The sequence below is a fragment of the Pagrus pagrus genome (genome assembly GCF_965226575.1).
Source record: "Pagrus pagrus genome assembly, chromosome: 11".
Taxonomy (NCBI): domain Eukaryota; kingdom Metazoa; phylum Chordata; class Actinopteri; order Spariformes; family Sparidae; genus Pagrus; species Pagrus pagrus.
In genome coordinates, this window is record NC_140195.1 from 24,683,636 (window position 1) to 24,697,393 (window position 13,758).

At 40.0% G+C, this 13,758-nt stretch overlaps 1 protein-coding gene across 4 annotated transcripts in view; it reads right to left on the reverse strand.

Annotated features, from left to right (window-relative positions):
- tafa5l (TAFA chemokine like family member 5, like) overlaps nucleotides 1-13,758 on the reverse strand; it is a 59,416-nt gene that overhangs the window by 20,538 nt on the left and 25,120 nt on the right. For all 4 annotated transcript variants that reach the window (XR_014623596.1, XR_014623597.1, XM_084367327.1 and 1 more), the window contains exon 3: nucleotides 3,580-3,707. Coding sequence is in view for 2 of the 4 variants with exons in the window: in XM_084367327.1 (XP_084223453.1) it covers nucleotides 3,580-3,707 (128 nt within the window). In the remaining 2 variants the exon portion in view is untranslated. The remainder of the gene's footprint in view (nucleotides 1-3,579; nucleotides 3,708-13,758) is intronic.

Sequence of the window (13,758 nt, forward strand, 5' to 3'; positions counted from 1 at the left end):
CTTTCACAATGTAAGCTTATGGGAAAAAAAGGATCAGCTAAATGAGAAATGTTTGTTGCTTGTTTACCTCTGATATAATCTACTGTTGCCATGTCCAGAGTTAAGTTTTTCCACCAGACCCAATCATTGGGTTTTAATGGAGACTATTTTTTGCTAGAAAAGTAGTTCCAATATACGGTTAACAGGTTGCTGATGATTTTCTTTTTCCAGCACAGTGAGCATCACAAACAAAACTCCTCCATTTTTTTGTGGAACCAGATATCTAAAAGGATGTCTCAAAACCTGATTATCTGCATGGCCGGATACTATTAAGGGAACGTGATGTAATCTGGAATCAGACGGTGACATAAGCTACAAGTGGTTGCAGAAAGAAACATGAAACATGAGAAAATTCAAGCCAAAAAAAAAAAAAAAAAAAACTGAACTTGTGCAGTGCCAGATATGAACACAGACATATACACACAGACAGCAGTAGAGCCAGTGTTAAAAGAAAAGGGGGTGGAATGGGAGAAATGTAATTGTGCCTGTTGGACATTTCTAACACTGATTTGCTTTTAATACCATGTCACTGAAGATAATTGGTGGGAGACATTGCCTGGTGAAAAAACTCGCCTGAATGATATAAAAAGAACACTATACTCCTCCATTTACATTGAGCTTAAAGTTGCATAGTGTGAGATTACAAAATGGTATATAGTGTGAACCACACTGAGCCAGTGAGACCTGTATCCATGGTGACTCTGCTGCTGACCAGGCAAGCATTATCGTGTTCAAAGACAATCATAACGAGGCTTCCTTTACAATGAATATCATAATAAAAACTAAAAGATCAAGTAAACCCTCTCTTTGACTGATAAGGTATCATGTCTTTGTGCTCACTGTGTACTGTTTCACTGCTGAATCAAATGAGTGTTGATCACACAGCAAAGCCTCAGTCAGCACTGCAGCACTGGCAGCTCTGAGGCATTGGATGCATGCTGCACTGAGAGCGGAGCCTACAGAGGACCAGATGACACCATATTGAAGCTTTTAATAATTCAACATGTTTTCTGTTCATTTACATCTCTCACAAAGTCAAAGAGAGGTCACAGACTGTTGTTAATACTATTCTTCTCAGCACAACACTCATATGTGAAATGTCTGATCTCTTGTTTGAGCATTATTTATTCATTAATTATGTAATTAGCTGCTCATATTCATATTTGGATCCACATTTAGTCTGCATAAGTCAGAAGTTTTCCAGTAGATGTTAGGCGTAAAAACTCTGCTAATTGCCCACACAGGTTTGTTTAATTGGTCGGTGAATCAACATGGAAATATATGGAACAGAAAATTGTTGCTGAACTGCTACTGGTTAAAATATTCAAGCATGTTGCATTTGTAGCTGCACCCCAATTAGTGATGATTTCTTTTCAGATATTTATTGTTGTTTACTGTTTATCCGATACCCATTTGCATTACATACACATGTGGAAAATAAAATACAATAAAAAAACAAAGAAGAATTATATAAACACAAACTAAGACTGAAGACTGAATCGTACATAACACAAATTATTTCAAAATGATCTCGACATATCTTTTCATTTTTTGTATAAGCAATACATTTGATATTAGTTGTGAACAGGCTCAAATCTGAAAATATATGTACAGAATAGTTCAAAATGATATTTGTTAGGTTCTGGAGGAGGTACTGTATTTGAGCCTGCTTAGTATTCCTAGTAAGATGCTGGTGTTTCTCGCTCCTGTAATTGGGCTGGTCTGACAAGAATTCAAAAATATTTTTCTTGAGCAGAGTACTATGCATTTAGAAGCTGTAGCATATCCTTCTCAACAGCTGAAAGTAAAAGAGTAACATTAGAGAAGGGTAAAATAATGATGATAATGATGATATGACCATGTTTCTAACAGCTTCGGTAGGGATGTATGTGTCTGTATACATAATCAGAATGAAACAGGAAGCAGGTGGGGTTAACCAGCCATCAATTAATAAGAATTAATTATAAATTGCTATATTTATATTTATTAATTATTCAAAAATCATTTACTAAACAGCCTCAGAACTGAGCGTCAGATCAATGTTTTTGATCACAAGAGTAAGAGAACTTTTTACTGAATTTTTCATTTTTATAAACTTGAATTAATAAACTTCAGGAAGTTACTCAGTAGGGCTGAAGCAATATACAGGTGTCACGGTGGTAGGAGAACTAAAGGTAGTCATTCTCTGTAAATTTGCTTATATACTGTACGTTACTGAATTTGACTGTATTAGTGTTATTGTTTAATATATATATTTCAAGTCTCATGTCAGCCAAGATATATTTTTGGGGGAAATTCTAACAAAATGTTTGTTCATCCTTTATGTTGATATTGGTAATTTGAAGTTCTGTATTGTAGGCAACTGGACTTGTTTCAGTTCCTTGAAGACGTTTCACCTCAAGAGGCTTCTTCAGTTCTAATTTATTGATACAGCACTTATAATGAATCCTTTATGGGTTGTTATAAATGACAATTATAGTAACATATTTTTCACTTGATAGTAGTAATGAAGAAAAAATCTTATATCATTGCAATTCAATATTTTGGTTTGCTGTGATATACATTGTAATATGAAAAAATACAGGAATTTTCACCAGATAACTTGAACAGTACTATTTCATTCAAAAATGATTGTAATTATATTGTAGGGGAGTGCGTTTAATCAAAAAACCAAAGTAGGCCGTGCTTTGTTTATACTGTAAAAATCAATCAAGAGTTATTATGATTGGTGGAGTCTCACCCAAGAGCCCTTAGTGAAGTAACGTCACATCCATAACGTGAGGTAGGTTACATGTGTTGCTGTTACGCTGCAAAGGCCAAATTGTTTTAAGACTGTGATACACTGTATGGTGTTTTGGAAGACAAATGGCCTATTCAGTTGTTTAGGTATAAGGATGTGTAGCTTAAATCTGACTTAATTATGTATGTTAGACGGAAGTCTCTTAATTATTCATGGCAAATGATAACTGTGCAAGTGTTCCATTTGTATGAAGCAGCAAAAATGTTGTAGCAGGATGTGTTTTGAGTTAATTTGCCTTAGGTGACATTCCACATCCTGACTATTGCTCATGTATACATTGATGCTGAGATGATATATTGTGCAGCCCTTCTTGCAACCCCCAAAGATTTTGCTTTATCACAGGTACAAATATTGAGGCATTTTACTCACATGATAGTTGTACTTGTAAAAAGAACAAAGTAGTTTGGTTTCTTTGATTTGTTTTAATAGGACGTAGCTCAGTGGCAGGTTAAACTGTAGGTTGTAATCAAACCCTTGGACACCTGCTGTGTTCAGGGTAAGGCAAAAATAGAGTGTTTGAAAGTTTCAGCCCACAGAGAGCAGTTCAGCATCAGTTTTCTACCCTTTGTAGCCTTTGAAAACCTTGGAGCTGCATGCTGTGTAACTGAGGTGAGCTGCCTCTTGCCCCGGGCTATGACTTCACACACCATCAGCTGCCGGGGGGTTATCCACACTGAGAAAGCAGGCGTGATGCTGTTAAGTGCATATGGCGTATATTAATGTCATGTCTTGTAAATTACCGTGACGGTCTTGATGCGACCGCTGCCCCTGGTGCAGGTCCAGCCGGATCGGTTGAACAGAAGGCTGCAGACCTCCCCCTCCAGGCAGGGAGCCATCTCACACCACTGACGGCTCCGCACGATCCGCGCTGGGAGGACCAAAGACAAGAGGGCAGAGAGGCAAATTAGACAGACAGATTGAGAGAGAGACTTCAAAATGTCAACTTTTTCTCTGGAACAGATGACTAAACCATCCTTTTTATGCTCACCAGACAGGAAAGCATCTTCATATGTTGATGTGTCTACAAGCCTGTAGTATTTTAATGAGGTTCTTGTTGAACCACCATGTCTGAATTGCCTGTGGTAGTAACCTTTACAGACCAGCTGGCAGTCCATAAATTATTCTCCTGCTAGTGCTAACTTTCACTGCAGCTGCATAGAAAGATTGCTTGTTCCAATTGACATTTTGTCACGCTTTACTCCTCAAAGGGTTTTCAGATAGTTCTGGTGAGGTAAAAAGTCATTTGTACCATTTTACAAGATTTCTTTTGTTGAAGCTAAACTGTGCTTTTGTATTATTATTATTATTTTTTTTTTTTTTTATCAAACTTGCACTCACTGGACAATACACCATGTAATTTCCCCTGAGTGGTTTTCATTCTGCGTTTCTTTTCACAATCAAGGCCAGAAATGTTGTACATCAGAAGAATCTTGGACATCTATTGGGCACCAGAAGTAAAAGAGCTACAGGAAATAGCAGGAATAGCAGGAGTGCAGTTTCATTGTTGGTTCGCCACAACGGCTGAACAAGCCCTGGCTACCTTATCCACCAAAAAGATAAACATTTGCAAAAGAACAGTTCTGCTTTGTAGAGCCATAATGATGGCATGACGTGGCCCCCTTTTTCCACTCCTACATGTATTTAGAGGGCGCCTTCTTAAAACTTCGGATGTCTGCAGGGAGGCAATGCCCTATTTTTTATTTATTTGCTTTTGTTGCTTTTCCTTGTTCAATTAAGTGACAGGGAGGAAAGAGAGAGAGAGATATGGAACAAAATGCAACAAAGGCAACAGATCGAAGGTACAACAAAGATGTTGCAGTTCGCACCCTATCAATGCTGGTTACAACCGCCAAGGAGGTCATGTTTTGTCATGGTTGGTTTGTAAGTTGGTTGGTTGGTTGGTTGGTTGGTTTGAACGTTTGCTGGTTGGTTTGTAAGATTATTGGTTGGTTGGTTGGTTGGTTGGTAAGTTTGTTGGCTGGTTGGTTGGTTGGTTAGTTGGTTTCCAAGATTTTTTTCCCACGTTCTTTCACTTGTGAAGTGTGAGGTCATTTTTCAACATTTTTGTCAGTTTCTCAGGGACTTATGCATGGCTTCTGATGAATATATATGAGTGAGTAGAATTTGATTCAGATCCTAATAAAAATCTGCATCTAGCAGATATACATATGTTTTCATAGAGGGTAGTTCTTTTCAGCCACTATATGGTAGCAAATAGGATATTGGATTAGCCTTAATTGAATAAAAAGGACGTGTAAGGCCTTGGCAGCGGTATGCGCTCTACTGAGTGCCATTCCAGTTTTTAAAAAAGAAAAACATTTAATTTCTATTTCAGCTGAACCTGTATGGTGCATGACATGTCAGCTGGGATTGGCAACAGCCTCCTGCACCCCTCCAAGATAAGCAGGTATAGTGAGTGGATGGATAGATTGATTCTCTATTTTATACAGTTGCACGCTACATTGGACAATACACTGTTGTCAGGCATTGGACAACTAACCTAAGAAAGATTTCAGGAATTTAACTGTGGATGGAGATATAGTATGTGGAAAGATATGATACATGTTAACAATGTTTTTTTAATCGTATATTCTGTGAATGCATGTTCACAAATCACGACTACAATAGCAGGAACTAGTACTACTTCAACACATATATTAGAGGGAGTGGATAACAGATAGAAAGGCAATGAAAAGTCTTCTTAAAGTTAATTGTCTGCTGGAGACATGAGGCTGTCAGAGTGAAAGCCAGTGATGCTCTCATTCTCCCTCTGCAGTCTGTCTGCATGACATTGAATTAGCATTCGCCTGTAGTCGACGCTGATAAGCACTGATTGTTCTTTACACAGCGCGCTAAAGCCACACTGAAAGGTTATCGGCTCTCTGCGGACCTGGCCGGGGCCGCTGCTCCTGCCTACCCACAATCCCCTCAGGGCAGCACATTGTGGAACGAGGTAACATGGTCGGCAAATTGAAAGAGAGGAACTACAATTCGTTGAATGTCCACAGGAGAGCTGAGGGCTGAACAGAGAGAGGGAGAGTAAGGAGGTGTGGAGAGGGAGGCCTGCTGACATTTTGCTGTGAGGTATTCCTGGTCCAGGCCTTGTTAACGGTCTGAAATTGGTCTTTGGAGTGTCAGACCCCGACTGCTGCTCTGCAATAAAGATTTGTCATCTTGCGGTGTTTATCAAGCTAGCTGAACAGCACCCTTATGTATGTAAGCACACACACACATAGAAAATTACCGCTCTGTAGATATAAAGCCATTCTCCCTCAGCAAATAATAGATATTGTTGACACATCAGAAGAGGAGCTGGGTTTTTTTGTTCAGGCTGCCCTCGCAGGAGACACAGTGGTGGAACAACACAATCCACCAACCTGTCATCTCATTGAACTGAACAAGCTTAAGAAAATATTAAAGCTTCGCATCTCCAATCTGAGACTGAGCGGTCATTTCGGCTTCACCCCGAGCAGAGATTCCTCAGCGAGCGGGGGAAAATCTAAAGTGACCTTCCTCCTGACACAGCAACATGCCGTGGTGAATTTTCATTTTCACAGCCATCCGTCAGGCGCAACAAAGCGTAGATTTATCAGTCAGTTGCAGATGTAGTTTTGAGTACATTACAGGGCCAGCAAAACTCAATTTCCAGGGCACGGAATAAAAGCTGAGCTGGCAAAGCGGCGGGAGTGCTGACTAACCGTGGAGTGCATCAGCCCAGCCAGCCCAGAGTCGCGGAGGTTGGCTAAAATAAATGCATTTTTCAGCTGCTGCCACAGTATCCAGGCACTCGATAGCTTGCCCTTGTTACTTTTTCAATGCCATCCATGACAGTGTGACTTGATCTATGATGACTTGATGAATCTCCTGGTGCTGCAAGCCGTGGAGCGGTCGCACAGCGCTGGTCGGGATTAGAGCGTCTCTGTGATAACTTCATCAACACCATGAATAACATCAGCGGCAACGAAACGGCACGGCTGCAGTTCAGCTTCAGCTTTTCTCTATCCATCAAAACTATCTGTCCAACATGCTGGCAAATGCAATTGTAGACGTATTTGAAAGCTTATATGAAACAACCACCCACACACACATTAACAGTATCCTGAGCAGACTGTAAAATATCTGTCTGCTGCGATATTTCATTTTAAAGGGTCTTTTACATGCTGCTCTTATAATAACCCTGGCTTGTTGGATCACTCAACTGGTGCAAATATCTAGAATGATTGTGTCTATCCTGGCATGACGGCTCCATCATGACAGGTATCCTTTTTTTAGTTGTGTTTGAACATGTTTTCCTGTTTGTGATGGTGGCAGTGTGAAGCAGCAGCAGCAGCAGCAGCGGCAGAGTTGAAACAGCTGGCTGTGGTGGTTGAAAGAGAGAGAGAGAGAGAGAGAGAGAGAGAGAGAGAGAGAGAAAGAGAGAGAGTGAGTCTGTGTGTCTGGCTGACACCTGGGTGGCCTGTCCTGTTGCCGTCACCGTCTGAGTCCCACCCGGGGACCGTGGACGTCGGGCCAGGCTTGTCATCTGCCAGGGTCCCTGCTGGGGTACCGCTCTGGACCTCATACTAGATCACATGTAAGACCATCTGTCCCCCTGTGCACAGTGCCAAGCCCTGCCCAGCCCAGCACAACATAGCACTGCCAGACGAGGCTCAGAGCGGGGCAGGAGGCACAACAGTGAGTCCTTAAACCACTGTTATTCTGATGAAATTCTTCCTCTGCAGAAGTAAAAAATAACATCAAATTTTTACGAAAGCCACAGGCAGCTCATTTAAAATGTATTCAGATGAGGTACAAGAAACAAAAAAGGCACAGTTTTAGTGACAGTTTCTCAAATGGTAAAAGGAAAACCACCAAGCATGTGCTCATTGCATTGAAAAGACGAGATAAAGGGAAGCATAAATCACCAAAAACAATAAACTGTGCCTCTCTTCTGCTGATTTAATAAGCAAAAAGATTAGCTAACTAGCTTAGCTAGGCCCCGAAAACACTGTAACAGGCTTTTACAATCTTTCTGGCTGATGTTAATTAAGCTTCAATCATGGATCAATTTGTAGCGGCCAGATTTTCAGCCCTCTGTCCTCTGAGCAGCGCAACCTGCTTCCAGAGCCCTGATGGTCTCTCACTTCTAATTATGACAACAGTACAATCAACACATTTTAAACGCAGCCAAGCTACAAATGACTCTTTAGTTGTGTGTTTTGTTGCAGGCTGTTGTTGTGAATTACTGGGACATTTTTTAGGGCTTGTTTTCAAAAAGGGCTCCCATTTTGAATGTTTGAGTTAGATCACAAATCAATCAGTTTAGTTCATCAAGGTGGCATCAATCCAGGAAGTGACCCACTGCAGCAGCATCTTGATGTTACAGTAAAAATTTACATCTGAGCTGATTCTTATTATGATATCTGATGTTACATCTGCGGGTGTCATTCAGTCATACAGTAATAAGGTTTGCTTATAATGATGAATGTATTGTAAGATATTTCCTGCTCGTCTTCCTGCTGACTTTCTAAATGTTGCTTTAGGGAAAACACCACAATGTTGTCGAAAACACATTCACAGCCAGAGATATTGATTTTTCTCATATCTCAAAATAATTTGTCTCCTCGCGGGATTTTGGGAATAGAAAACACGGTGATGCCACAAAAATTGTTGTGGACATGGACGAAAAATGTAGACTTCATTGATTAGAAACCTGAGAGGCCATTTTGTAATGTTGAGCTGGGGATCCATTTGGTATGTACAAGGGGCTTCTCAAATATCACTTCAGTTATTTCCAATAGTGTTTACTCTTCACTTTTGCTGTAAGAGATATAATATTTAACATTTCTAGATTTCTATATTAAAATATGTTAATCTCAATGTTTGCACCAATTTCCACCTCGTCTGTGAGCATTTTTGCCTGAGTCACATTAGATTTTAATAGCTAATGCTGGCTGTTTACAATGAAGACAACAATTCCCATGATCCCGCTCTAATTAAAGGTTGTATTGCTAACATATTTGTTTAGACAAATTTTTTAAATAATAAAAAAATATGTATCTACAGAGCTTGTAGAAAGGTGCAGAATAAAAGTATCTATTTTCCTTAAAAACTTTATTATGATTGCGAATCAATAATTTTTGTCGGGTCCAAAATTATTTTTTGTCCATCTCTGTGTAAAAATTCTCACGGCTGGTTCCAGCTGCTACCAACGTCTGCTAGACAATAGTGTAACTCTGTTGGTATCACATGGCATCTGTGTTCTGGAAAAATGGCTGAATTCTACAGTACTGTATGCGCCCAGCTTACTGTACTGCCTGATGTTCACTAGCTAGCATTAGCAACATTAACATCAGCTAGCATTAGCAACATTGACGTTTGCTAGTTAGCATCTGCTTAGTTTTGCTTGTTAGCAACGTTAGCTAGTGCACAAACTGGCCACTTGAGGGGTTAGCTTATTCAAACAACAGAGGGATTGCAACATGCAATGGAAAAGGGGAGATGGGACGCCATGGCTGAATGTTATCAATAACACTTTTATTTGATTAAGAGACCCCTAGTGGCAGGAATTCCATACTGTGCATTTAAGCTGCTGTCACTGAAACTCTACTCTGCATATTGTACAAATTAAAAGCCAGAGGTTATGCAATTTGAGCCTCTTGTTTTATTTTTTATTGTGGAACATCTGGGCAGGAAGTGTTGTGAGCTTTACGATAAACTAATAAAAGGAAAATTAGAAGCATTATGGATAATTAATGAATAAAAGAGTATTTCTGTTATAAAAGGGGAACTAACAAATAAGTGAGAATGACTTGTCTGTCTACTTATGAAGAATTAGTGCTGTGAAATGTATATTGCACAGCAAATTAAAACTGGAGCAGATCAGAAAAAACAGGAAATATGATTAAATACACTTCGTCTTTAATATAAGCTCGTTTCAAATAAAGGCCCGGTTATCTCTGCAGCTGAAGTAAATAAACAGTGCACAAATCTTCTCAATTGTGGGTCTGCATTATAAATCTGAAGAAAGCTTTCTGTTTGCCTAATCTCCTTTCAACATCACTTTTTCGCTCATTTAGTGTCAATAATCATTTCCAACAGTGTGAAAGCAGCAGCTTGCAGCCAGCAAATAAACAGTCTCCCTGCAGCCTGCACACTCTTATCATTGTGGCCATCAAGCTTCATACGATTACAGTGTGATGTGGTGGCATGGCAACAACGGGCCAAGCAGAGAAAGGGAAAGGCAGCGGGAGGGAGCCGGGTAGCAGATTAGAGCGAGAGCAGGGAGACAAGCAAGGAAAAGCACATAATCCTCCTGTGTACAGTGTGCAGACTAAACCTTCACAACAGTGACACACAGCAGCACAAAAAGAGGGCAAAAAAGCTTGAAATATGTCCCGAAAAAGACTAACAAAAGAAGTTATATTGCAGGAGAATCACTCTGCACTTGTCGCATAGTGAGGAATTGTTCGGTGAATTAAAACAAATATGGAACAACAGAGTAAACATGTCACACTGCACGAACGATGCAGCAGCCATCTGGGCTATTCAGCTGATAAATTCGTGGGTAGCTCACATATAATAAACTTTATTCACTGCGGAGCTTAGGTAAGCTTGTTGGTATGTCATTACGGAAGAGCAGGATGGTGAGAGAGATAAAAATATTTGTCCAATCGTCTCCTCTAAGCTACCAGCTGCAGACTGTTGGAAATGTGAAAACGTCCCAAAGGCGACATCATACGTAAGCCTTGGATTTGAGTTTTTTATTCCCAGAAACAGCGAAGACAACACAAATCCATGAGCTTTTGCTGATGATTATAACTGCACAGATGAGTTTCTCCAGTCTTAACTCACTGCAAGGTTGCCTGGATACACTCAACTGCAGACGTGGTCAAATATCAAACCAGTGTGATCAGTGTTAAAAGCAGCATTAGCATCGTTCTGTTCACAGAAAACAAAGCTGACGATCACGTGCACTAGCCTCTGTTCCTTGCTGCTGGGGCAGGATTCAAAATCGTAGGAAATCCGACCTGACATAAACTGATGGTATTTGAGGTAAGTTTGCGATGCAAGAATGGCTGTGTGCACTAAATTCAGCATCAGTCAAACCCGCAGGGTACGACAGGATGTTTATTAAAGTTTCAGTTCTGTCTAGTAATCCCCCCACCAGCAACATGCCAATCACCATAACTGGCAGTGGAAATGCTTGAACACCGTGTTAAGATGTGTCATATTCTCAGAGTTTCATTAAAAATCCATGCAGCGGCACCTGAGAAATCGCACGTGACGGGTGAACAAACAGATGCAGGAACAGGCTGATCCATTACCGCCCACTCCACTCATTTAGAATTCAGAGAGGTCAGGTAGGGGCAGCAGCCGAGGGCCAAATAAAAATGGTGTGCTCAAAAACACGTTACTAATATTTAAAGTATACACCACATACCAACCTTCATAGTCCACTGTTTCTGCAGTTAGTATAGAGGGCATGAATGTACTAACAGGAAAAGATATGAGACATGTGCCAAATGATGTCAGTGCAACACTATTGCCAAAATAGGATTTGGAAACCTGACAAAGACAAAGTAAAAAGGTTTGTGTAACCATTTAAAGTGAGTCACTTTTGAAAGAAGACATACAGCAGAACATTAAATCCCTAACAGATTAAAAGCTAAAATCCTGAGCTTCTCAGCCCAACACATTCCTGCTACAGCCTTACTGGGCTGATATGACCAGCAGCTTATGCTGGCTATTTTAGTTACTGTGCGAGCTCAACCAACAAGAAAGATATCACTGATTGACTGTAACTGACGGAGTTAGTTTGATGACTTTATGACTCTTCCCTACTTGCGCTAATGTTACATTACATTATACATTATACACATTATCGGGTAACCAGAGGTCTATTTAGAGAGAATTTCCTTCAGCAAAGGTCCAGAACATGAACATTTCTATGTGCCATTTCTTTAGTTGCTTTTAAAGTAGACATATTTAGCTCATTTTCAGGATAATAGTTTTATTTTGGTTTTGTTTTCTCATAATGTAATAAATCCTCTAATAAAATCCTTTACATGCACGTGGACATAAACAACACACTGAAGAAAAGGAATGAAATGAAAAAGCATAACAGGTTTCCTTTAATAATCTCTGCAGTCTCTGATATGAGTCATACTGAGTTTATACTGCGAAGATCAAACATGTAGGAGTCCATTCTTGATTAAGAACTCTGTTTGTCTATTTCCTCTGACTGTTGTCTCGAGTCTTTGTGACGCAATACACAGATCTGATTGGCAGATTAGCACCACATGAGTGATTTGGTTTGTAATTGGTCTGTGAGTTTCCTGGACTGTTAGTGCTGCAAAGGCTGGAAAACCTATGAATGTAATATGTTTTAATAATTGATCAGTTATAGGTTCGGGTCCGAATAGGATGGTGTCCGGGTCTGGACCCCTGACAGCAGTCATTTCACTATAAAGGAGGATGGAGCCTGGAGCTGTTTGGACATCATCCACAATTAGTTGCCGTGTTTTTCCTTTGTACAAACATTGTGGGACGAGGTCTGCCAACACAACATTCACAAATCAACTAATGTTAGTATTCATATGGACATTTTGAAGTTTACCTAACTGGGTCACTATTCCGGTGTGAACACACTACATTCATAAACCCAGTCAGAATAATGCAGTATGTATGTACTGTATCTAGTAAGAAACTAGGACACATCTCAAGTCTTTCCAAGAAAATGAATAAATCTGTCTTGACCGCTGTCCATGGTGCTGATTCTGGAACGTTGCGCATTTGTGCTGGCAGGCCACAGTCCCACTGCTGGGGAGTGATGGCCAATAGGTTGCCTTGACTGATCACTATAATCTCATTGCCTCACCTGTTAAGCCTACTATACTGCATCTTATTGATTCAGCTCCTGGCTCCTGAGTCTTGGAGACGCCACAATTTTTCGCATTAAAGAAAATGAATTAGTTAGTATAAGTTTGGTTGCCTAACATTTGCAGCAAGTTCAGTTATTTATTCATGCCCACTCCAGCAGAAGCCCGATGTGTGTGTTTGCTTCTACTTCTCTACACTTAGCTCCTATTTAGCGATGTAACAGTTACTGTATATCCAACAGATTTTACATCCAAAAACAAGATCTCGTGTCATCAGCAACCTTATCACACCATTGCAAAGATAGACTGTGCAGAACAGATTGTGAAATGTTTTATTGTCTCTGGCACTGTTTCACCTGTGAATCACAACTTTAAAAATATACTTGATTATTCCTAAAAAGACAACATTACTTTGCAAGATTAGTTTACTGTTTCTGGGTCCTTTTCATTTAAATGCAGACTCCTTAAAACAAATCGGGCAATCAGACAAGCTCTGACACTGAACACTTTTTAGAGTGTTTGTTTATTAGATTGTGAGAGTGAAGATACAGCCAGGAAGCGTGGGGAGCGAGAGAGGGCCAGCATGCAGAAAAGATCCCCTGCCAGAATTAAACCAGGGACGTTGCGGTTAACAGTAAAGCTAAACAAAAGGCAAATAAATAACTGAGATTTAACTACTGTTGTTTGCATGCGTGATCTTTCTACCTCTTTTCAAAACGTGCCAAACAAGAGTTATGTATGTAACAAGAATCCTATGATTTCTGTATTACAGCAATGGTATGTAAGACCTGTTTTGTTTTTTTGTGTGTGTATGTGTATTGATAGTGGGGCCTTGCAAACATCAGAGCAAAGGTGCATTTCCTCCTTGTTTTGTACTTTTGGGGTGTGGAGTAAAAGCATCACCATTTTTTTTTTACAATGTATTTTTATCTTGAGGACAGAAAGGACAGATATACATTTCTCTGGAGAAAGGAGAAGCACTGCCAGAGTTCAGAGTTGTCAGCTGGGTTAAATGTCAATGTTAAACTATTGCACCGAAGGCTTAAAATGTATGAAGGG